Below are 26050 nucleotides of genomic sequence, written 5' to 3' on the forward strand. Positions count from 1 at the left end.
TGTCTGTCTGTCCGTCAGACACGGAATGGGGGAAATGTGATTTTCTCGGCTCCTATTCAAGATAGATAACTGATTTTTTAGTGAAGATTACTATGATATATGCCCATGTAATCTATACATTGTTTTGTCAATCTGTCTGTTATTTAGGTGCTATATCGATTCCTAGATTTTTAAGTTTTTGTGATTTTTTCGATTACTATTCAGGATTGACGGCTAAAATTATCAGGGATTGAATATGCTTGCTCATGTTCTACATATTTTCATCAAGTTTTATTAAGATATGTCTATCAATTAAGGTGCTAGATTGATTACTAGATTTTTATGTTTTCGTGGTTTTAAAGGTTGTGTGATTTTATCAAGTTTAATGTTTATTGTATGACACTAGTCTATAGTAAATGTATTCCGGATATCCATCCACAATTTTTGAGCTTCTCTAAGTATAGATGTTGTCATTCTTGTTAATATATGATTATTGGTTTTACGAACACATATTTGAGCATAAATATGATCTGAGAAACCAATTTTGTTCTCTCATATTAAAATATTTTCTCAGAAATAAAAGTCACAAATCCCAAGTACTAGAAATCATAATGTTTTCCCCAAACCGTTACATATACACAAGGATCGTCAAATGCATATCTAGTCAGCTATTTTTCTGTATAAAATAGAGTTTATATGTATCTATGTCAACTCCTCCTCATCCTGAAAATAAGGGAGGGGTAGTTTTTCATTTGTTTGTTTATTACTTTAAGTTAGATTAGGTTATATTGGGTACTGGGTAGCTCCGCAAGGTCAGGTATAGGTCTCTCAGGTTTAGGGCACCCTACAGAGGTTAGAAATAGGAAAAAAACTTACCCATACTATATTCAATTTGTTTCAAAAATAAGGATAGGGGGGGGGGGGGGAGTTTGATCAAAGGAACCATTAAGTGAAAGCATATTCTATTTTTTTTACAACACAAATAAAAAATAAAAAAGTCTCAAGTAGAGTTAAGAACGAGTGATTTCTCATATAGGAGAGTTAAGCTACCCTTATTTATAATAGAAACAAGGATGACAACATCCATAAGTAGCGAAGCTTAAAAATTATGGATGGATATCCAGAAAAAAATGAGCTAAAGAGCAGCGTCATACAATAAACATTAAACATAATCAAAAATAACAATAAAAATCACGAAAACTAGGTATCGATCTAGCACCGTAATTAATAGTCAAATCTTAATGAAACTTGATGAAAACATTTAGAATATAAGCATATTCAATCCCTGATGATTTTAGCTGTCAATCCTGAATAGGAATCGAGAAAATCAAGATAACCTAAAAATCTAGGAATCGATCTAGCACCCCAATAAATAGACAAATATTAATGAAACTCCGTGAACATATGTAAAATGTAAAATTGATTGATTCCTGAAAATTTCAGCCCTCTCGATGCTGTACGTATTGGTGCAAAAAATGGGGACAAATTTCAAATTGTTTTGGCGTGTGACGTCATACCCCCATCTCTTTTCTAGGGGGTTTCTTTCCTCCTTCCCTTTTCTTTCCCCTCACTTGTGACGTAAATAAACAGCCCCGTCAAATCAATTTAAAAATTGTCCCCATTTTTTGCACCAATACGCACATCGCCCTCTCTCTTGAAAAGGAGTTGATAGAATCACAAAATCTAGGAATCGATCTAGCACCCCAAATAACAGACAAAGCAATGGATAGATTAGACGGTAATATGTCACAGGAATCGTCACTTAAAACTTCAGCTGTCTATCTTGTATAGGAGCCGAGAAAATCACGTTTCCCCCTTTCCGTGTCTGACTGACAGACGGACGGACGGACATTTAGAATTATAGAGTAGCTTCGCCAACGGCTATTATATTATTCGGCACATACAGACACACAAACAATTATCATACTTCTTTTATAGATTAGACAGATACTTGATATATTATTATACAAGATTTTCTTTTGAATAAGCTTACAAATACACTTCAATCTAACCTCAATTTATCATTTTCTTTTCAAAGGCCGGGTATGGCTATGGTTTTGAAAATATTGCATGTGCCACCACTTACAAATATTAAATACCTTTGTGTACCCGGATCTTGACCTACTAAATCATGCTTCAAGGTGTGCCATCATTGACACATGTTGTTTTATCCGCAGATTGGTTCATATCATCAGATTCCAATTCTAAATAAGGATGGCAGCATCCACAAGTACCGAAACACAAAAAAAATTAATGGACTAACGGAAAAAAGTAAGTTATAAAAAAGATGTTTGGTTGTCATAAAATAAAAGATAAAGAAAAAATGAACATTTACGTCTTTTGAAGCATGAACTACAGACAGACGAACGAAACAATGTACAGACTAGATTTGCATAGGTCATAAAAATCTTTACTCGAATTTTAGTTGTCTATTTTAAATCGCTGCCTAGAAAACCTCCATAGCTTTACGAATAGACTGACAGTAAATTATATAGTGTCTCACTTTTAAAAAACTACAATTGTTAATGAGGAAGGATTGTTTTTGATGACAATCTGTGGTTTTGATGATTTTATACTGTTATATATTAGGCGGTAGTGAAGGGCCACCAACCATGCTTCAAAATGCTTGTGTATGCCCAAGAGAGAAAAATTTTACTTGGTAATTCAAAAGCAAAGTTCACTTTTTACCAGTGTAGCTGCTTAACAAGGCAATGGTGTCGTATATCTGTAAACGTGTACCATACGTTTACATTGGCTCTGCCTTTTCTCTTTTTAAAACCGAAGCTTTTCTATAATTAGGGTCGGTCCGTATGTCCGTAACGGATATTTTTTTCCGTTAGTTTAGGCATGTTAGAATTGTCCTATTGATTTCAAACTTTGCATGATGATTCCTGTAGTAGTTAGATACGATATATAAAGCGTAGCAACTCTATAATCGTTGCCAGAATGTCCGTACGTCCATTTTAAACATGTTGTTTTTTAACTATGTTAACAGCAAATTTTTATGTGATATAATAATCCGATTAATCTGATTTTTGGAATTCTGATTCCTAAGACAACAAAGTACAATGTTATAAGCAAAGCATCTCTATAATCAATTCCAAAAATGTAAGTATGATCTTATATATTATCCTATATTTAAGCAGTTTTTCAACAAATTTGCTTGCGCATGAATCTACATATTTTACAGAAACAGACAAACATACCATTGTCTAAAATATTCGCCTTTTTTTGTCCTTATATCTACTTTGAATTGATTTTGTATTTATATTTCTTGGATTTTAAAAAGTGTTGAGACATAATTCCAAGATATAAAAGTATACACAAGAACTGTGCATTGCAATAATGCGCAGCTTGAAAATAGCATACATTTATAAATAAATAAGTAAAAAGAAAATGGCGTTAATCTGTGAAAATTTAATTTTCACTTCTAAATTTAGTTATATTATTGACATTAGTATGGTATGTACCTTATAACGTTTTTGATAATATATCAGCCATTAACATCTAATGCAGTATTTTCAACTGAAAAAAGGCACATATGCCATTTTTAAAATATATGTTGGTAATGCTATGTAAGCTATGACAACTTTTAGTTAATACCTAAAGTCTAAGACATTGCAATTATATGACGGCAGAGAAAGAAGTCAAAAACTAAGAAAAAATACTAATCTAAAGATCAGCTAAGATGACGAATAATGAAGTGCTATGAATTTAAAACGCGCACAAACGCACCCACAAACACACACACACACAAACAGTCTGGCCTAAAATTGAAATGGTTTGTATATAAGGCGCAACTATTGGGGCCCCCAGGCCACCGATAGTGGACAAAATAATGCCATATCTCCCGGTCATACGCCGTCATGCGTCAGGATGGAAGGGTGACACAAATTTCAGAAACTAGATTTCGCGATTTGAAAAAAATATCTTTATATTATAGCGAATTAAATAATCTTGCAAGCATCGCTTTTATCTTATAGAGAAAAAGAGTAAATCAAATAGCGGAAACTGAAATCTGAAATTTGCGTCACCCTTTTAATATGATTCATGACCGCTACGACCGCGAGACGTGGCATTACTTAGAACCCTATCAACACCACCACCCAGCCTTTCAATACTTGTGTGTGTATTTATTTCATTTCCTACACACAACTTTTACAAACTTTGTTTAAACTTTTAGTTTACTATTTTCAAATACAGAATCAACTTACAACTTTTTTCCTATCACACATTTACTTGGCTTTTTTTCAAGTTTAGTTTTAGAAAATTTAAAATCATATTTAGAAGTAATGTAAGTTCGGGTTTATGCGTAACTATTTGACGGGGTCTGTTTTTATAACCTTCAAAGGATGCTGTACGTATTGGTGCAAAAAATGGGGACAATTTTTAAATTGATTTGACGGGGCTGTTTATTTTTTATTTATGTCACAAGTGAGGGGAAAGAAAAGGGAAGGAGGAAAGAAACCCCCTAGAAAAGAGATGGGGGTATGACGTCATACGCCAAAACAATTTGAAATTTGTCCCCATTTTTTGCACCAATACGTACAGCATCCCTTCAAAGTCCAAATAATAACAAGGATGACATACATAGAAGCGAAGCTCTGAAATTGTAGGACAAACGAACATTAAAAATTGTAGAGTGTCAGAGCAGAATATCAATACATAAGTATAAACAAAGTCGTAAATAAATTTGTTGAAAAAATTCTTAAATAAGATTAAGGAAATACACTTATATTTTAGGACTTGGTTTTAGATATGCTTCGCCTATAACAACTTTGTACATGGAACCAGGATGGCTTTTGGCTATTTTATCTTTAAATTTATGTCTGGTAATAGTTCCGGGCTTTTTTATGACGTATAGGAATGAATGTTAGGGGCTAACCATTAATAATTAGATAAAATGGGTTTGGGTACAGTCCCTTTCGTGGGAACGCCCCTTAAGGGGCAATACGTCGTATTTTGAAAATAACTTTTGATAGGTTAGGTTAGGTTATCTCGGGTTATTTGATTGTTCCGCAGGGTTGGGCAATTTGATCCGTAGGGTTAGAGCCCCCTAGAAATAGGAGAAAAGTTACTGTGAAAATACGAAGAAACGCCCTTTAAGGGGCGATTCATCGTATTTTAAAAATGACTTTTGATAGGTTGTTTTAGGTGAGGTTAGGTTATACTGGGTTATTTGATAATATTAATTAAGATAAATGAAATGAAATTTTTTTATGTAAATAATTTTAGTCTGATATGCTATCCCTTTCCCCTGAGAATTATGAGTAAAAAGACTATCTGTATATATATGTAGAGATAATATAATAATGAGAAATGTATTCTCTATTTTGTAGTCCAATTAATTACCATTATGAGCTCCTAATTAAGATAGTGAATTAGTCAGGAAAAAGGGAATGTGATTCTGACAAACAATTCTAGGTGAAAATTTCACATCAATCCCCTTCCCTTTTTTCTCCCCCTTCTTACCCACTTCCCTTTCAGTTACACCTAAAAACAAGTTTTACTCCAACTTTACTCCAATAAAATATTTATTTTTCGGCAATTTCAAATTCGCTGAGTAGAAGCCCCTAAAATTAGTAAGCCCTGGCCCTTTGCCCCCCCCCTCACTTAATAAGAATACAGGGAGGAGGGAGAGGGAAAGAAATGCAGGGAGAAGGGAGATAAACTGCATTTCCATCCATTACATTATTAGTAGGGTTGGGCCGGATACTTTTTTGGCCCGATACCGGATATCCGGTTGATTTCTAAAGCTGGATATCTGGCAAATTACTGGATATCCGGTATCCGGATAGTTTTAATATCTGGCCAGATATTGAAAATTGCCAGATATCCGGCCAAACCGGATATCCGGCCCAACCGGATATCCGGCCCAACCCTAACAGGGAGTAGGGACGGGGGAGAAATGCAGGGAGAAGGGAGAGAAACTGCAGAGAATTGCCTTATTAGTCATACTATTTGCAACACACACAACAGATTCAAGGAGCTATGATGACAATATCAACAATATTAACATACACCACATTTTTATATAGAGAAATATGAAAAAGAGGGAAGAGAGAGAGAGAGAGAAAGAGAGAGAGAGTGAGAGAGAGTGAGAGGGAGAAAGATAGAGAGAGTGGGGAGAGGATAATTCTTGTGTAAAAAGGGAAGTAAAATCAGAGGATGTAAGGCAGAGAAAGAGAATCCCAGGAAAATAGAGAGAATTTACCAGAGAGAGAAACAACAGTAAGTGATAGAGAAACAGGAAAATGTGGAGAAAAAGAGAGAGAGAGGGAGAGAAAGAGAGAGAATAGAAGGAGAGCGAGAGAGAAAACAACCAAGAGATAAAGATTAAGAGAGAGAGAGAGAGAGAGAGAGAGAGATTCAAATAGAGAGAGGGAGAGATAATGTGTGTGTGTATTGATCTGAACATCCTCCCCACCCCCTGGATATTTCTCCCTGGAACCCGTAAGGATGGTTCTTCTTCTCACTGTCTAACAGGTTACCGACTTCACAACTTCATCCGTCAGTTTCATACAGACTTCCATCAGGAACTGAACCTAGACAATTTTTTCCAGAATGATTCTGATGATTAATAAGTAAAAATTATCAAAAGTGACATTTAATAATAGTTAAATAGAATGTTGTATAAGCATTATTCTAAATAAATATTAAGTAGAAAATAATAATAACTAAAAATGAAGACAATATTATCAGTGAAAAGTTTGTCTTTATACCTAACAGTTGGTATAACACTGTGGTTATCTCCAGGACTAAGTAGCTCAAAATTACGAATACCCATTGGAACAATATTTAGTAAATCTCCGGGCTGGAAGGATGTGTTTGAGGCCATGAATATAGCCGTGGAAGGGAGCAAGGATAGAAATGGTTCTGCAGATTTTGATATGAAGTTTTATGTTGATAAAATTGACACTGTGGATGCGTACAAACTTACAAAGATTATCTGTACCCAGGTTAGAATAGATATTTCTTGCATTGTATTATAAACAGCTTTAAGCGGATATAAAATGTACAATTAGATTTTTTAGCCCCGAGATGCCGAAGGTACGGGCAAAAAAACTTGTTTGAATCTTATAATTGTACTTTTCTATATTCGTAGAGAACTGGATATAATACAACTCTACACATAATTTTTTCGTATGGATGAGAACCGGTCTTAATCCACCGGATGTTAATTGGTTTCGAATAAATACGAGAAAATGTATTATTTATGATTTTTTGAAAGGAATTCCTTGAACAATTACATAATTTTTCAAGAAAGAGGAAAGTTAGCTTTTCCAAAAATTGTTACACAGAGTTTTCAAGGTTCAGTTTCTAAAATTTCATTTAATCTAACATTGATAAACACAAAATATTCGAGGATTATTCTTATTTTTAACACTAGGTTTGGGCCGGATATCCGGCCGGATACCTGACATTGAAACAATCCGGATAGCGAATATCCGGATGTTTTATAATGCCAGATATCCGGTTATCTGGAATGATATCCTGTAATTTGCCGGATATCGAACGTTGGCCATATACAGGAGATCCGGCATTATAAATCTGCCGGATATCCTGTATCTGGCCAAAAAAGTATCCGGCCCAACCCTATATAACACATTACTACTCTATAAGCTCCCAATTAATCTGTACAAAATCTTTTTCTTCCCTGTTCCACTATTTGTATTTTCTTGCATCTGTTATAAAAAGTTTTTAGAATGTATTATATTATAGAAACAAGAATGACAACATCCATAAAGTGATATAATATTCATGATAATTTCCAGCCGAATACTTATAAAATCAGTGAAAAACATTTTCTAAAAAAATACGGTTTTTCTTAGAGCATTACCGACGTACAGACCAAGTAATTTATGAAAACAGAGTAGATACTTATTGGTCAGCAAAATCTTCATTAAAATCGTCGTCTAGCTATAATAACAGCTGAGAAAATTATATTTTCCTCAAAAGACAGACGGTCACACTGACACTGACAGACTTGCAGTAGAACAAATTCGGTTATGACGTAGCTTCGTTACAAAAAAAAGAAGAAAGAAATTCGGAAACTTATAAAGATATTACATCGCATACTTTGGTAAAGTCTAAAGTGTACAAATGTTACTAAGTGGGGAAAATAAAAAAGGGAGTATTCATTAATATTGAGTGTGTTCTGAATCTTTGTGTATATAAACATAAACAAGGATGATAACATCCACAAAAGCGAAGCACTGAAATGGTAGGACAAACGGACATTAACATTTGTATAGTGTCAGAACTGAATAATCAGAATATAAATGTATAAGATTCGAAGCAAAATTGTAAGTAAATTTGTTGAAAAACGGACGTACCGATCCTAATTATAGAAAAGCTTCGCTTTTAACAAGGATAAAACTATTTATATGCAATGCAGCAACATATTTTAGAAATAAAACAGTTGACTTGTATACATAAAAATGATAGTTTATTATGTGACATATTTAGTAAATGTTAGCAATGTCATGGTAGCTTTGTTATGATATGTATGTGTTGGTACTGGATTGAAAAGCAAATGAGCAGTGTACTTTGTACGCAAGTAAATTGTGTAATAAGATCGGATAATTAGAAAATAAATTCAAAATTTTGTATTGCTAAAAAATCAAAATCCTATTCTATAAAGTAGAAAGTTTTTTTGTCTATTGCGAAAAATCTCGCTAACCGCTAAACCGATATGGTTTATTTACAGTGAAGCTTCTTATAGGTCCTAAGATAGTTTAAGGCAATTTCTTTTATAGACTATTTTTAAAGTCCCCTCATATTTATATCAATATAGAGCCCCTGGATGCTAGGGACGCATTCGCTTGTATATAAAAAACATTATATTTAAACGCTTTTTTTATGTCTATAAATTTTGTGAGAAAAAAACAATGAAAACTGCATTATTTTATTATCTCACTCTTACTGAGTTATATATTGACGGACAGTCGGAGAGATCCTATTTACAGTGTAGCAGTGCTGGGTAATAATAGAATATGCAAGATGATTTATCAATGATGTTATGTCTGCCTCAATTCATATCTATTCACCTCACTTCCTTTTAATAGCGAAGGTTTTCTATAATTATGGTCGGTCTGTACGTCTATTTTAAACATGTTGATTTTTAAACTTTTTTAACAACACTTTTTTTGAGTGATATAATCATCCGATTGATCTTATTTTTTTGAGTACTGATTCCTATTACAATAAAGTACAATATTTTAAGCGAAGCATCTCTATAATCAAGTCCTAAAAATGACAGTATGTCCTTAAACAGAATTCTGTATTTTAGAAGTTTTGCAACAAATCTACGTATTAATTTTGTCAAAACTTATATATTTATATTTTGTATATTCACACTCTACAAGATTTAATGTTCGTCTGTCATACCGTTTCAGAGCTTCGCTTTTATAGATGTTGTCATCCTTGTTTATTATGTAAACCAATGCAAAATATCAGTCATTATTTTGTTATAGTGCAAAAAACAAACAATACAATATTATTTATAATGATATGCATATATCATTCAGTTTAGCCTATTAATGTAGTACTAGTGGCTGCGCCTCTAGCATCTAGGGTCTTCGTATTAAAAGGAAAAGAGCCTAATAGCAGAAAAATAGCATAAAACCATTCTGAGACTTTAATTTTAAAAAGTGAAATTGCCTAAAACCATGCCGAGACCAGTGTGAAAAAGGAGGACTTATAGTTCCAGTAGTTAACAATATCTTAAGCTTCAGACAAAAAACCTTACTACTTTATATTATAGGAGAACATAATAGTATACTGTTTAATAGTTTACAGTTTGGTACAGTCGATTTCAAAACTATAATAAAATAATAAAAAAACGTAGTTTTTATATGGAACTAGCGGCTAAGCCGCTAAAAGCCTCTAGAGTCATTTAAGGTAGGAAGGTGAAATGTCATTCGCCCCCCCCCCCCACTTTTTCAATATTTATTTTCTAAAAGAAATTTTATGGGGGAGTCATTTTTAATAAAAGGGTAAGATACCCTATCCAAAAATAGTTAAAAACCTTTCCGGAACCAATAAGAATCTTCACTGTAAAGGAGAATCATAGCGGTTCAGCGGTAAGCGAGATTCTTCACTACAGACAAAAAAGCTATTCACTTTATATAATAGGATTAAAACTTTCGATTTCAAGAATCATTTTTCAGTGATTTAATTAGAATTCTGTATACCTATTTAATGATTTATTGATAACAATTGAAAATTTTTAACATGATAATAGAGAATAATTCTTGCCATTACAATGCAAGCACTTTCATAGACTGCCATATGTAGCAGTTTATATAAATATCAAGTTAGCCTAATCTTCGTTCTGCTGTATAAATAAGAGTATTATAGACTACACTATCATTTATGGTATGATTACAAAATATGAAATTAGTTTAGCTATTTCATCTGTAAGACTTTCTTAGAGTATACTGTCATATTTAGTAAAAAGCATATAGAATTATAAAATACTTAAGGCAAATTAGTTACTTTAGTAATTTCCTCTCTGCTTTATTGGTAAGACTTTCATAGACTACACTATTTTTTATAGTACTAGCATATATAATATGAAATTAGTTTTGACAATTGTAGGCCACGTTTTGTCTGTGCTGTATATGTTATGTATATCATAATTATTATCGGAATAAGCTTAGACAATATACCCAGGAAACTAAAGGGATAAGACAATTGCCTATAAATTTATATAATTTCCCAATGATGATACACAAAAATCCCTATTCTAAAGATTCAATATTTGTTGAAACGTTTGGTCACTCAACCTAATGAACCAACCAATCTTAATTCATTAAAAGTCCCCAAAGTTGATAAGCTAACAAATAAGAGAACGTAATTAATAACTTTGGGGACTAGTGTAATAAACAGCCAATTGTCCCCTTCTTTCCAGAAATATGCCACAGTGATGTGCTGAAGAGATAGAGATATTGTACTAAAGAAAAACAATTATGACTTAAATTTTTCAGTTAATATTTTGGCTTGTTTTGTTACAGAGCGACTGTTAATTGTGAATTGTCTTTTTCGGCTACAGCTTTAGTCACTTGAAATCTAGCCGAAATTTCATTTTTAGCGGCTGTGGCGGCAGATTGTTGAAAGTAAGGAGGGCAACATGTATAAAAGATTTTTGCAAAACGTAGAAAACGTGGCAAAGCCTAAAAAACTGTCCCTTGAAATAATTTACTGTTTTAAAATGATATTATTCATTCAGTGGAAAACTTTTTTCTGGTTATGACGTACATGTGTATTTTTGTTGTTGTTGAGAATTATAAAAAGTACACCAAAGACAAAACTTAATAATTGGAAAAGATGTCATACTTTTTTTGCCCAATAGAAACAAAAAAAAAGATTAAGCTTGTACTTTTTAAAATACCATCTGCATCGATTCTAGCCTCTAGGAGGGTAGTTGTAAGTATAGATTAAAACCTTCCTAACTAATAAAGGTTCTGCAAATGCTATCTGTAAAAGGATAATTTCTCTTTAGGAGGTTTAATTATTCAACCTCAAAATAGCTGAACACCTTCCTATGATTTATGGAGTATTCTCATCGTTTTCTTTGATTTTGTAAATAATGTTTTTCTCGTATTTATTTAAATCCGGTGGATAGTAACCGGTTCTCATCCATACGAAAAAACTATGTCTAGCATTGTATTTTATCCAGCTTTCTACGAATAAAAAAATGTACAATCATAAGATTAAAACCAGTTTTTTTTTAACCGGTGCCTTTGCTAAAAAACTAAGCTGTTTCAAATACGATGCGAGAAATAACTATTTTTGTTTGTAGGAGAGATGAGATGTTTATCTCATATGTTTTTTTCTATGTTATTGTATAATTATGTTATAAAAGCATAGAAAATTATTACTTCTGCGTATTTTTTGTACTATACAATATATTTATTATGTAAGAATAGTTATTTCACGCATAGTATTATAAATAGCTAAAAAACTGGTTTAAATCTTATGAGTGTACATTTAAATATTCGTAGAAAACTGGATATAATACGATGCTAGACATAATTTTTTCGTATTGATGAGAACCGGTTCTAGTCCACCGGTTTCGAATGAATACGAGAAAAAATGCTTCAAACTTATGCTGTTATTTATACCTTTCAAAATATAATAAAAATCCTATGTTCTATTTTTAAATTTTTCCAAGCCGAAATTTTTTAAGCAACTTTTTTTTCATAGTTTTTGTTCTAACATATAAAAACAAGGATGACATATATAAATTAAATTTTTTTTCAAAATTGAACGTAAATTTGTTGCAAAACTTCTTAAATACAGAATACTGTTTAAGGACATACGGACATTTTTAGGAATTGATAATAGAGTTGCTTCGCTTATAATATTGTACCTTATTGTAATCAAAATCAGTACTCCAAAAATCAGATCAATTGGATGATTATATCACATAAAAAAATGTTGTTTAAAAAGTTAAAAATCTAAATCGTATCTAACTACTACAGGAATCATCATGCAAAGTTTTGAAATCGATAGGACAATTCTAACATGCCTAAATGAATGAAAAAAGCTATATATCATAGGATTAATATCATTTTTGTACACTCGTAAGCAGTAAGGGCCAAAAGCCTAAGCCATCTGAATCCTTTGATTTTTCGTGTTTCTTTGCGCTTTAGAAACGGTTTGAACCGAGCAGAAACTAATTCGGAAAATATTATCTTTGTAAGAAAATAAGAATAATAAGATGTTATTGCAAAAATGTAAATCTTATTTCTCTTGTGTTTAATATTACTAATCCTTATATACAACAAGGATGACAACATCCATAGAAGCTCTGAATCAGACAGTAGGACAGACGAACATTAACACCTGTAGAGTGCCCATAGCATAATATAAATTCATAAGTATAAACAAAATTAGTTATATTTGTTGCATAGTTGCTTAATTAAAGTGTACTGTTTAATTCTTAAGGACATACTTATATTTTCAGAACTTGATTATAAAGATGTTTCGAATATAATTAAAGAAAAGCTTCACTTTTGATAGAGATTTTCCCCGTAAATAGCGAAACAACTACAGGATGACACATTTAGAACTTTTCTAGTATATAGTATACACACAAAAAACAATAGTAAACTGTTATAAAATAAAACTTTTTAGCATAATAAGCAATCTTATATGTCAAAACTAATACGTATAGATAAATATATTTCGTAAAACTTTGCAGTTACATAACTCTATCAGACGTAAGGAATAGTATAAATGTAAAGAAGTTTCGCTTCTAATATTGAATATATTATTAAATTAAGATGAAAACAGTTTGCACTGAACATCACATAATCATATTATTCTTATTATCTACGGGTTTAGCATTATTTTTCTTTTATATAAAAAATATTATAATAAAAGTATGGGTATAGTCCCTTTCGTGGCAACGCCTCTTACGGGGCGTTTCGTCGTATTTTCACAGAAGATTTTCTCCTACTTCTATCCCCTTCAAAGAGATCTAACCCTGCGGGGCCAATTGTATTTCCTAACTTAACCAAACATAACCTATCAAAAACTACCGTGAAAATACGACAAAACGCACCCTCAAGAGGCGTTGTCACGAAAGGGATACTTAAATATGCGAATATTTTAGAATGGAATCTAAAAGTTTTGGTATCACAATTTATTATAAGCTTATTCATTTTTTATCAAATGAGTGAAATTTGAATTGAACAGCTAGATATAACTATTAAAGACTATTAAACGTAATAATTTTACTTCTTACTAGCGGCTTCGCCCTGTAGAAGCCTTTAGGGGCACTTAAGTCGACTCCCCCCAATTTTCAACTTGAATTTTAAAAAGAAAAGGTAAATTTTTTTTGGGGGGGTTATTTTTATACCACCCTCCAAAATAGTTAAAAACATTCCAGGGACCTATAAGAAGTTTCACTGTAAAGGAGAACCATATCGATTCAGTGGTTAGCGTGATCCTTTGTTACTTTATGTGATAGGATTTGATTTCTACAGAGTTAATCTATCACTGAAAGATAAAAGAGAAAGAATAAGAAAGGGGTATAACAATTGCATACATATTATTATTTTTCTATTTTCTCTCAATAAATATTCAGCAATATCCATGAAATCTATAAAGTAACTTCATTCACCCCCCTCCTCCTATTGTTTACTGTTAGGTAGGGTTTGGCCGGATACCGGATATCCGGATGATTTTAAATTTTTTTCCGGTCAGCTATTTTCAATATCCGACCTGATACCGGATAATTAGACTATCCATATACCGGTATCCGGATGGATATTTCGCCAACGCCGGATATCCGGCAAATTACCGACTATCCGGTATCCGGACAGTCTAATTATCCGGTATTAGGTCGGATATTGAAAATAGCCAAAATTTCGGCCAAACCGGATATCCGGCCAATCTGGAAACCCATAGTACTACACTAAGACCCAAAAACAAGTTACTTGATGGGAACAGATGGGATATTTATGGTCTACAAGTCAATCACAGGGATAGTTCCTAATACTCTTTTCTAGAAGGGGATAGTGAGAGAGAGAGAGAGAGAGAGAGAGGGAGAGGGAGTTAGTGAGGGAGAAGTAAAGAAAAAGTGAGAGAGATAGATAGTGTATGAGCATAATTTGATAATGTAAAAGTTGTTGGTTTTAAGGATACAGGGATAGGATTACAGATATTTAAATGAATCTTTAACGAGGTCAATAATAGCTTTGTTAGTAATTTTAATCGGTGTAGTATTACTTACACCAGAGTTTATAAAGTGATATTCGTAGCGGGCTAAAATAACGATTACCCCCTTCTATCCCCTCCGCTCCTACTAGATGAACAAACTAACCAATAATAGAGTTTCATGTTAGCAAACTAAATTGATGAAAATTTTCCATTTTCATATTATCCACGTCTATTGTACATCCATTATAATTAGTGTTAGTTTGACTTTAGCAACACATTTGATATACCGCTAATATTAAAAAAGTTGAATTATTTTTCGCCATTTTCAAATTTTTGAAATTAAATTTTTGTTCTCATTATTGAGAGGAATAAAGGGATGTGGATTAATATTATTGATAATTGTACTATCCCTCAACCGATGGATTCTCCTCTTATTATATACCATCATGGAAATTGTTTTTACATTCAAGATAATACAATGTTATGTCAATATAAATTGGAATTTAGCAATATTGATAAAAAAATGTCAAAATAATTGTCGCTTTGAAAAGAAATGAAAATTTTTTTCCTATGCATAAAAACTGCAGGGGCCCTAACTCCGGGGGGGGCCAATACCTTCGGTGCCTTAAATCTGCCCTTAAAAACAACTGTTTCATAGAAACGCCCCTCGATGCAGAAGAAGAAATTATTTTCTCATATTTCCCAACTTTTTCTCATAGAATTTGACATGTAGTACGAAGCTGGAATATAACAATAATGTAACTTATCTTCAATATAGATACATCTTAGAGTACCTTTCAATTTTTAGAAGAGCGCAGCTACTCTATAGTTTTACTATGTTCGTACTTTCATAGTATTTAATAAATCGTAGGATAATGGAATATAACAATAATGTAACTTATCTTCAATATAGATACCTCTTAGAGTACCTTTCAATTTTTAAAAGAGCGCAGCTACTCTATAGTTTTACTATGTTCGTACTTTCATAGTATTTAATAAATCGTAGGATAATGGAATAGAACAATAATGTAACTTATCTTCAATATAGATACATCTTAGAGTACCTTTCAATTTTTTAAAGCACAGCTTCTCTATAATATATAATTGTCCTTATTGTATAATAAGGACAATTGTGTCTATAAGTAGCGCAGCATTAACAGACTTACATCTATTTTGTAGTTTTATCAGTAAATGACGTTGTCAACGTTTTGTAAAAAGACGACCATTTGACATGAAAAAAGTAACATATTTTATATTTTTCTTAATACATAGAATTGTTACTTTTAAATGATATTAATAACTGAGCTTTTTAATTTTTTTTCTCAACAATTTAGGATTAATAAACAAAATTCCTAAAGTAATGGCGTTGTAGTTTTAAATTATCGAATTAAGCATATCACAATTAAAATTTGATAATATGAAATCACCAATATTGATTTTTTAAATATTAAAATCGAAATATTATTACTTGGATGTTGCACCAGATTTTCATGTACTCTTAAAAGTAAAACTTGCAGCTGGCTAAAACACAAAACCCCCTATCCACCTATTTACGCCGTCACCTCCCCTCTTACTGGATGAACAAACTGTCCAATAAATGAGGTCCATATTAGCAAGCTAATTTCACGACAAATTTTCCTCTGTCAAAATATCCACGTATAATAATATCGTATATCCATTAATATGAATATGATAATTGATTTCTTTATAATATAAAATTACCAATATTGATTTTTAAATCTTGTCCAATTATCAATAAAATATTCCTGGCAACAATTATCTCAAAAAATCTATGAACTTTAAATGCTGCTAACGGCCAACCGGGGAATCATATAGATTATGCTCGCACAAAATTTTAATCGATATTAGAAGGCCTAAAAAATCTGGAATAGTCAATAATTACTCAATAATGCACAGATATCTCGCAGTCCACATAAATGCGCGAGAAAGACCCGTTTTACGCGTTTTTCCTTCAATTAAGATTTTTCTGTGCGTGTATCTTTGACATTACAGAGTATTCATGTTCTTATTCATGTGCGGGCATTACATGTACGTTCAGCCGTTTGGCATCTAGCAGTTCATAGATTTTTGGAGATAATCGTTACCAGGAACATTTAACCGAAAACTGCACTAGATCCGACTTTTTTATATCATGTAACACAGAAGAGCAACGTTGCAACAACTGGTGGAAGTTGAAAAATTTATTGGCTAAAAATGATTGCATTATTGAAGGAGTGAAAATTGTGACAATAAATCAATGTCCTTCACTGCATGAGGAAAATTAAACTATTTTTTTGTTGTTGCCAGGGACAAGGAAGGGAGAGAACAATGATAGTTATATTAATCTACAATTCTTTCTTCTTCTTTATAATTATAACCCAGAGTGATCAACACAGTTAAATTAAACATGTTATCTTTATTTGATAAGTCCAATACACAGTGTTTCATTGTTAAAATAAATCTTCAGTTAGTTTATAAATAAAAAGAGATGATGCTTATATGAGTAAAAAATATATACTGCTTATTAAATCACTCAAAATCTGACTTACTTTCACTCATCAGAATGATTTTATTTATTATGTTTTGTTGTCAAATCCCATCTTTTGTTGTCAAATCCCTGCAAACACTGCATTTTTTTTCACTAAAGATAATAGTTTCTTAAAGGTAAAAAATGAAGGATGAAGGAAAGGGGGTGGAAAGTTTAAAATGGCATTTTGCAACTACATACTTATTTTAAAGTTCAAAATTAAAGATTTTATAAGCATGATTTTAAAAAATTCTACTAATAATTTCAATCAACACTCCAAAAATCTAAATATTTACAAGTTGCAAATTGCTGTAAATTGACTGATTATTCGTGGCTTAGTAACAGCTGCTAAATCCTGCTTCTACATACATAATATAATAAAAAGTAAATCCTTGAAGTTTTACTATTGAAAGTATTTTCTTTACAATTTTATTTTTATGGGATGATTTTCAGTATTTTTTAACATTTTTATGTACAATGTAAGGCTGCATTTGTCTTTCATTTTCAATAAAAATGTTTTATTACCATTATGATGTTTAGTCTTTTGAATTTTTCAAAATTGATCCATGTGATGTCATAAAAAATGTGGGAGATGAGAGAGGAAGTGGGAAAGAAAACTCCTAAAAATAAGATGGATAATCCTTTCATTTTTATTACGTCACATGGATTATTTTGACACAATTTGGTCTTTGTCTTTTTTTGGGTAAAGTCTAATTGTTTATGGTGTAAACAGTTAGGGCAATATTTTTTTTCATTGAATCATAACTCAAGTTTTAACTATCCGTGTCTGTTAAACTTGCTTGTTATGATTTAAACAGGTAAAAAACACCGTATATTATACTTATACAAGAAAGCTTACTACATATTACTAAACGTTAGGAAAAATTCATTTTCAACAAATTACTCATTGAATAACATCTATTTATCTTATACTTGATAATACATTTTTATATATCCACGCAGAAAGACTTGGTTTCTAAGCCCCAACAAAATGATGGAAAAGAATATGTTTCACGCCCCCAACTAACTAAATGCAATGTATTTCTATTTGATTTGTTTTATAAAGTCTCTACGTAGTAAGAATCAATTTGTTACTCAAATTTAATTATGTATCCACGTAGAAAGACTTGGTTTCACAGCCCCAACCCCAACTGACTAATGCAATGTAATTCTATTGGATTTGTTTCATAATGTCTCTACGTAGTAAGAATCAATTTGTTACTCAAACTTAACTATGTATCCACGTAGAAAGACTTGGTTTCACAGCCCCAACCAAATAATGGAGAAAAAATACGTTTCACGCCTCCGACTAACTAAATGCAATGTATTTCTATTTGATTTGTTTCATAACGTCTCTACTTAGTAAGAATCAATTTGTTACTTAAACTTAATTATGTATCCACGTAGAAAGACTTGGTTTTACAGCCCCAACCAAATAATGGAGAAAAATACGTTTCACGCCTCCAACTGACTAATGCAATGTAATTCTATTGGATTTGTTTGTTGCAGCACTACAACAGTTAAAGGATTAGATAAGCACAATAACGCCTGCCAGAAATAAAAACAAAACAAAACAAAACAAGTCAAAAACATTTTCTTTTCTTACTTTTTTTGTTACATAATTGTTTGTATATTTAACAAGTACGGACATGTGTGAATCTATCCAAGTTTTTTTTCTAGTGCCTATGAAAAATGACGTCATACTGGCCTACCATTGGTCAATTAAAATGTATACTGTCATGACATTGGTAATTTAGTTTATGTATTGGCCTATCATTTGTCATTTGTATTGTGTAAAAGCAAATAAAACTGACTTTATTTGTGACATCATATGTATATGATTTTTGTTTTGTGTGTACATACAAAGACACGTGTTTGAAACTGAAACAAACTATAAGATTGATAAGGCGAATTGTAGAATATCCTTGCATTTTATACATGCATCAATTTCTTGTTAAAAAAGATTATTTTCCAAACTTTTGACTCGCAGAAAATTCGGTCACCTATATATTGCACTATATTGTCTTTATTTTCTTGCTTCTTGGCTAATCCCCAATTTTATCTTCCTCTGGGGTTTGACAGCTGCATATTTAAGAACTGCGTTTGAGGCCTTAAAATTAAGCGGATGCGGTTGATTTTCCTCTTTCTTTATAGTCACTACACTTTTAGGTTTGTGTAATTGCTGCGAATTTTTAAGTTTCCAAATGGCTGCATCTGTGACTTTGTTAAGCTGTTTATAGTGCCTATAAAAAAGGGTATAAATTTAATAGTTATTTCTCGCATCGTATATAAACAGCTTTCCGCGGATATAAAATGTACAACTATAAGATTAAAATCAGTTTTTTTAAACCCCGAGATGCCAAAGGTACGTACGGGCTAAAAAACTGTTTTTAATCTTATGATTGTACATTTCTATATCTGTAGAAAACTGTATATAATAAGATGCTAGACATATTTTTTTCGTATGGATGAGAACCGGATATTAATCGGTTTCCAATGCATACGAGAAAATCTTTTAAAGTTTGAAATTTATCCCCTTTTTTCATAGTCACTATAATGAGCTTTCGACTTTGTCAGTGAAATAAATGTGTCTAGATGCGGTTGCGGCTACTGAGCTGTGATTTACCCTTCCCATTTTCAAACTTTATATATTTAAAAATAAGATTTTCCTTGTTGAGCTTTGCAGCAGAGGAGTGTTGCAAGCAGCAGTACACAGCACCAAACCAACTTTTTAACAATTCATTTCATCAACATTAATTAAGATCAAAGTGAGATTTCGCTTTTCTACTTGGCACTGCTACCACTAGTTCTCATCATGAGAATTAAACTAGTTTCTATCTCACATTTTGTTACATAAATTTTGAATTAAAAACTAGATTAGTTCCATAAAAGGGAAGCTCAGCAAATAATACTTTTTTTGCAAATTGCGCGAAATGCAAAATATGAACGCGCTTACATTTTGAGGCACTAAAAACTATTTCATTATTTTGAGAATGCTACGCTTATAATTATATTTTACTAATGTTTAATGCACCCGTAGTTTCTAGCGGAAATTGGCAGTAAAATAGCCTCTGACCATCCCAATAATTTAATTTCCAAGCTTAATAGCCTAAAACCATCCTGGAACTTATGTTGAGCTTTCCTAAAATAGAGAACTCAATCGGTACAGCCGTAATCTAGATGATTACAGACAAACAAAAAACACTTACTTCTTTTTCTAATAGGATTATGACAATAAAAGTTTGAAATCAATAGAACGATTCTAATAGGTTAATGTAACAGAGAGATAGAAGGTCGTGCCATAATTCTCAAAAGCTTTGCTTCTAGGGAGTCAAAATTAGAAAAGATATTTGTAATTAATTGTTTAAATTGGCTTTAAAAGTCATTTTGTGCAGGGATTTGCATGAAATTCACATGAAAATAATAATTACGCAAAATAGAACATTTCAGCTAAATGGATTTTTATACACAATGTGCATCCAAATCCCTTCAATGATGGCAGTTTAAACAAGGATGATAACATCCCAAAAAGCGGAGCTCGAAAAAATAAATAAATGAACAAACAACATTTCCAGTTAATTTTGAATGTTTCATATCGTTCTAATTGTCATGCAAATCGTCAGAAAATGTTTAAAGCACAATGAACTCAACGAACAGAAAAGCTGTAATAAGTTAACAAAACCTCTAGGCCATAGGTTTAGCTTATAAGTAATGATAATTTAAATAAAATTTATGATAAACTAATTCTTCTTAAACTAATGCATGTACGTATATTGGTTAATATATAGAAAAACTTTGCTTCCAACAAAAACATAGAAAATAGGAGAGAGAAAAGGAAAGAAAGAGAGAGAAGGAAAGAGAGAGTGATCAGGGAGGAAAAGGATAATGACTAAATTTTCACCCCAATTCATAATTAACAATTGGGGAAAGATTAATTTATTTTCATTGTCTCTTCCCTGTATATCCACATATCAATGATAAAAAAGGTTAAATTTTTATCTATTGTCTCCTTCCTGGTGGGGAAAGTGATGTATATTATCCATATCAAGGATAAAAATATTAATTTATCCTCTATTCTCATATCTCTGTATCCCTGGTGGGAAAGTGATGCATATTATCCATATCAAGGATAAAAAAGATTTAGCTTCAAAACTTTGTGCCGTGCATTGACATCCAAAATTGGCCTCACCCCCGTCTTGAAATTAATTAAGACAAAATTTTGAAAGACTTACATAGCAAGATCTCAATAAGACCCTAATTCAAAATAATCTGATGCTGATTTTAAAAGAATAGTGCTAAAGTGCCTTTTGGAGAAAATTTAGTTTATTTTTGTAGCGAGGATGCTCTTTAATTCAGTATTCAAGAAGAGGGAATTTCTCAGCTACTATTCAATACCTGAAACTTTGTGTAAAGATTCGCTGTACTATATCTAGCATTGTTTGTTTATGTTTATCTTAACACTGAACAGCTGCTCTGTATCTGATTTTGTCCGTTTGTCCAATTATGTTTTTTTCCTATCATCTTATTGACGGTGTCTTACTCATACCATTAAAGAATTAAAACATGTCAGGAATATAAAAGTCATCTTTTTAGTTAGCTAAATAATTAAAGTAATAAAGATTTTTGTAATAGTCAATTGGAATTCAAATTAATATCCTTTCTTTAGAGTTACCACTCAATTTGTCTTGATAAACTTCAAGATAGGTGTGTCCTTATTTGCATTAGCAAATTTGTTACAAGAAATAATGCAAATTTATTTTCATTTATATACAATATGCATCTTTGCTAAGCAAACATTAATTTTAATAATATATTTTTACACTCTTTTTTTGTAGCGCAGCTGTTAAATAACTAGAGTATATACGTTAAACTGACTGCCTAACTGTCAACATTAAACATATGTAGTGATTTAATAACAATACCTCGTACAGTCTTAATTTTTTGTTTAAGCTTAATTTGCATATAAAACTTAAAATTAAACGACCTATCTGAAAAAATGGCATATTGTTTTTTTTGCTTTCAAATACTTACCGTTATTTTATTACTGCTGCACTACTTGTGTACAATATCGTTCTTGTTTTCCATATATTTACACTTTTTCCATGGGTTATTTTTATGTGAAGATTAAACAAACAATGGACGCCAAGTAATTCAATGATAGAGAGAAAAATACACACATCCACATTCAATATACAAAGGGTATCACAGATTTTGCCATGACAGAGTATAGACACCAGACTATAATAAAAGAACACAAGTCTTTGGGGCACAATTTCTGTTTTTAACCTGTGTGAATTATTTGACGAATAAAAATCCTCCTCCTTTTTTCTTGAAAGGCATAGATGTTATCTTTTTTTTATCTGATTTTTTCGAGAAAAGGTGCTTCAAAGGAGGCGTGGTACCAAATTTGGGAACTTCGAACTTACATTAGTGGGATTATTTGATGCTTTCTCTAAGTGATTAGAGAGCACACAAAAAATTGAAATGGGAGGTCCATAATTCTAAGGGGCTTAAACCTGCAGGTAAACAATATAAACTAACCTAAAATAAAGTAATAACAAACAAAAACTTTCCATGTCCTGTTGTTTAAAATCTAGCTATTTCAAAGAATGTGTCCTAATTTTTGTGATTTTAATTTAACCCATTCGTTACGAACTCCAAAAATTCAAAGTTTTGATTCACCGGGCTTCAACAAAATATATTTTTTAAATAATTACTCAACCGAATTCAAAAAGTAAGGTGTCAAATTAAAGATCTTAAAATTTTTGTTCATAATTGCAATTTTCTTCTTTTTTTGCTGCGTTTTAGTTAGTACCTTAAAACCAACTTATTTAAAAAAACACTAAAAGCACCGACTAGTTATTTTTAAAAAATCACAAAAATTAGGACATGTTCTTTAGAAAAGGGGACTGGAGGTTCTGTGCTCGACTAGAGCCTGTATGGGAAACTACTCATTTTTTTTTATTTGCCCATTTGGTCTATTGTTAAAACCTTAACACGGCTCAATCCGTGGGCCCTCTAATACAAATATTACTACTAAAGATTAAGAAAAGGGTTAGATAGATATAACGAGATTTATGTGTAGTAGATAAAGATGGCCATAATGTAATGTAAGTGAATGAGAAAATTATCAGGGATCTAAAGGGATAAGACATTGGCTGATAAATTGAAGTAAAGCCCCAATGTTGATACACAAAATTACCACTTCTGTGGTACACAATTAGTGGTCAAAACGTTTGGACACTCAATTTGATGACAAACTAATCAAAATTCATCCCAAAGTTGATAAGCCAACGAATAAGAAAACGTTGTTATAAAACTTTTGGGACTAGTGTAACAAACAGCATTGTCCCCTCTCTCTCTATTATATTGGAAAATTCTATTGGTGTTGCCTATAAACTTGAAGTATATAGAAAAGGTATTCTATAATTAGTTTTATAGGTCCTAGGACAAAGTCAGGAGTCCCAAACGTCGGAGTGGACACTTAACCTAACCTAACCTATTTGAGACCATCTTATAGGTTTTTTAAATGCCCTATCCCTGCGGGCTTATCTTAACCTAACCTAATCTGTATATAAATACATAACAAAATTATTATTTTAACACTCCTTCGTTTGTCCACTCTGACGTTTGGCACTCCTGCGTTTATCCTGGAACCGTTTTATATATAACTACTAGAGGTGGCGTTCTAAAATTATTCCGCTATTAGCTAGATTGAATATTAATCTTTTTCTTCCATTGTCCTATCCCTGTTTAAAGTATTAAAGTATTTCCTCTTTCTTTAAAATATTTTAGGATCCTAATATTTTTTATTTCAAATCATCGTCCTGAAAGGGTTAAAATGTTTTGTTAACTGTTAAATTTTAGTTCAATATCTGACCACATTACGCACATATCGCTAGCATCAAATTATTTAAAAACTAAGTTTTCTTTTATTTACTATATTATAAATTTAAATTTTCTGTTTTATGGTTATAAATTTAATACTTTAATATAATTCAAATAGCAACATAAAATAAAAAAAGGATTTATTCTTCAAGCAGTAAAATAATGGGTCATAACGTTCTGGTCAATGGGAGTTTATTATGGATTATTGGAGCACTATGAGTTTTAAACATTTATTCCTTGGAAAACTTGAGCTCATATATAGACATTTATTTCCTATATAGATCTGACATGGATCTTGAAGCAATAAAGCAGGCTGTTTTGTAAATGTTAAAAATTGGAAGAATCTATTAAATAAAAGTTATTGCAAATATACTTAGTAAATAAAAAAAATTTCTGGATAAGTATTTTAATATAGAATCAAGATTTTGTTAGAAAAAAAAATAATTTAGATATTTATTTTCATTTGAACTATAAAAACAATTTTTGGACAAGTATTTTAAAATAGAATCAAGATTTTGTTAGAAAAAAATATAGTTATTTAGCTACATCTTTTTTCTAAGTAGATGTGTCTTTTTTTCTAATAAGTTCTTCCAGATATGTAAACTTATCTTAGTTGGTGATTATGTGATTTTAATTGCTGCATAGGACAGACAAGGCACTTTCAGATCTTGCTTAAGTCTTCCACCACTGAGAAATTGCATTTTCGTTTGGATGTTGAACTAATTCTTCTATGGATAACAATTACTGCAACAGATTTATCAAAAATAAGAAAAATAAACATTTAGCCTGACAGAAAAGTTGAATGTTAGGATATATTCTATATTGCTACAATCAGTGGCGTTCACAGATATTTGTCATAGGATGTAAAACCTTGACGGGGAGAGAGTAGTAGACACCAAATTACATGTTTTTTTCTTTCTACATACTTATGGCTGCAATAGTTAAGAGTGTGCGGGATAAATTTCAGTGTGGTTTAGAGAGTTTTTAACATTTCTTTTTTTAAACCATGAGGTAGCGGGACAAAGTGTCTCAAAAATCAGCCATGTGACGTCATAAACATGAATGATTATCCATCACTTCTCCTCTAATTACCCTAATTTTTATGACGTCATATGGGTGATTTTTGAGACACTTTGTCCCGCTAAACCATAGGGCGTGAAGGGTCGCAAATGCCATGAAAATCCCAAATTTGCTGTAGATCTGCCCTGGATATTATGTAAAGGAAGAGAGGAAATAAATTGTAAATAAGATCAAATAGAAAGTGAAAAGAGGTATGGAAATAAGATAAATCAAGAATGACAACATCCATCACCAGCAAAACTTATAAAATGAAACAATTTTCTAAAATTGCATGACGGTTATAGGTAACCAAACTGTTTCTAAAACAAAAAAAACAGTTATAAATCTAACTCTCAAACATAACATTTAAAAAAAATTTATTTACTGCTGCTTCACAACGAAATATATTTAAAAGAAAAATCTTCATTATCAATTGCATCTGTTAGTGAAGTGAATCAAGCAAATGTAGCTTGATCAGTTTATTTAAAATATTCATCTATTTTTAAATCAGTCAAGAAAATATTTTTAATCTTCATTTCAAACTCAAGCATCTATCTTAATAACGTTGTAGAAAACCTCATTTCAATGATCTAAACTCAACTGTCAGACATACAAACATTTCAATTTATAGATTAGCTTGGCTACTGCTAACTATTAGATGAAGTAACCTATGTTAGCTTTCAGGCTGCTTGGGTGTTAGGCCAGGCTAAAGACTGCATTTTCAATTTACATAGCCTGCACTCTTAACAAATCAAATGCAAGCAAAGAAAACTGCACACACACAAAACTCTTTAACAGTATCAAGTCAAGAGCACAAAGGGAAGTTTTACAAAGTGTTTTTAAAAAATTAGCCATGTGCCGTCATAAAAATGAGAAATCAGGGGAGAAGTGGGAAAGAAAACCCCTAAAAAAGAGATGGATAAT

At 31.6% G+C, this 26050-nt stretch overlaps 1 protein-coding gene across 3 annotated transcripts in view; it reads left to right on the plus strand.

Moving 5' to 3' along the window:
- Window positions 1-6492: 6492 nt before the first annotated feature.
- The window catches only part of LOC145314106 (glutamate receptor 1-like), a gene marked incomplete at its 3' end in the record, with an annotated part of 75701 nt that continues 56143 nt past the window's right edge, over window positions 6493-26050 (plus strand). For all 3 annotated transcript variants that reach the window (XM_080154003.1, XM_080154079.1, XM_080153926.1), the window contains 1 exon segment: window positions 6493-6938. In XM_080154003.1, coding sequence (XP_080010129.1) covers window positions 6663-6938 — 276 coding nt within the window.

Source organism: Acartia tonsa, chromosome 1 (assembly GCF_053477335.1).
Source record: "Acartia tonsa isolate MP-2025a chromosome 1, ASM5347733v1, whole genome shotgun sequence".
Taxonomy (NCBI): domain Eukaryota; kingdom Metazoa; phylum Arthropoda; class Copepoda; order Calanoida; family Acartiidae; genus Acartia; species Acartia tonsa.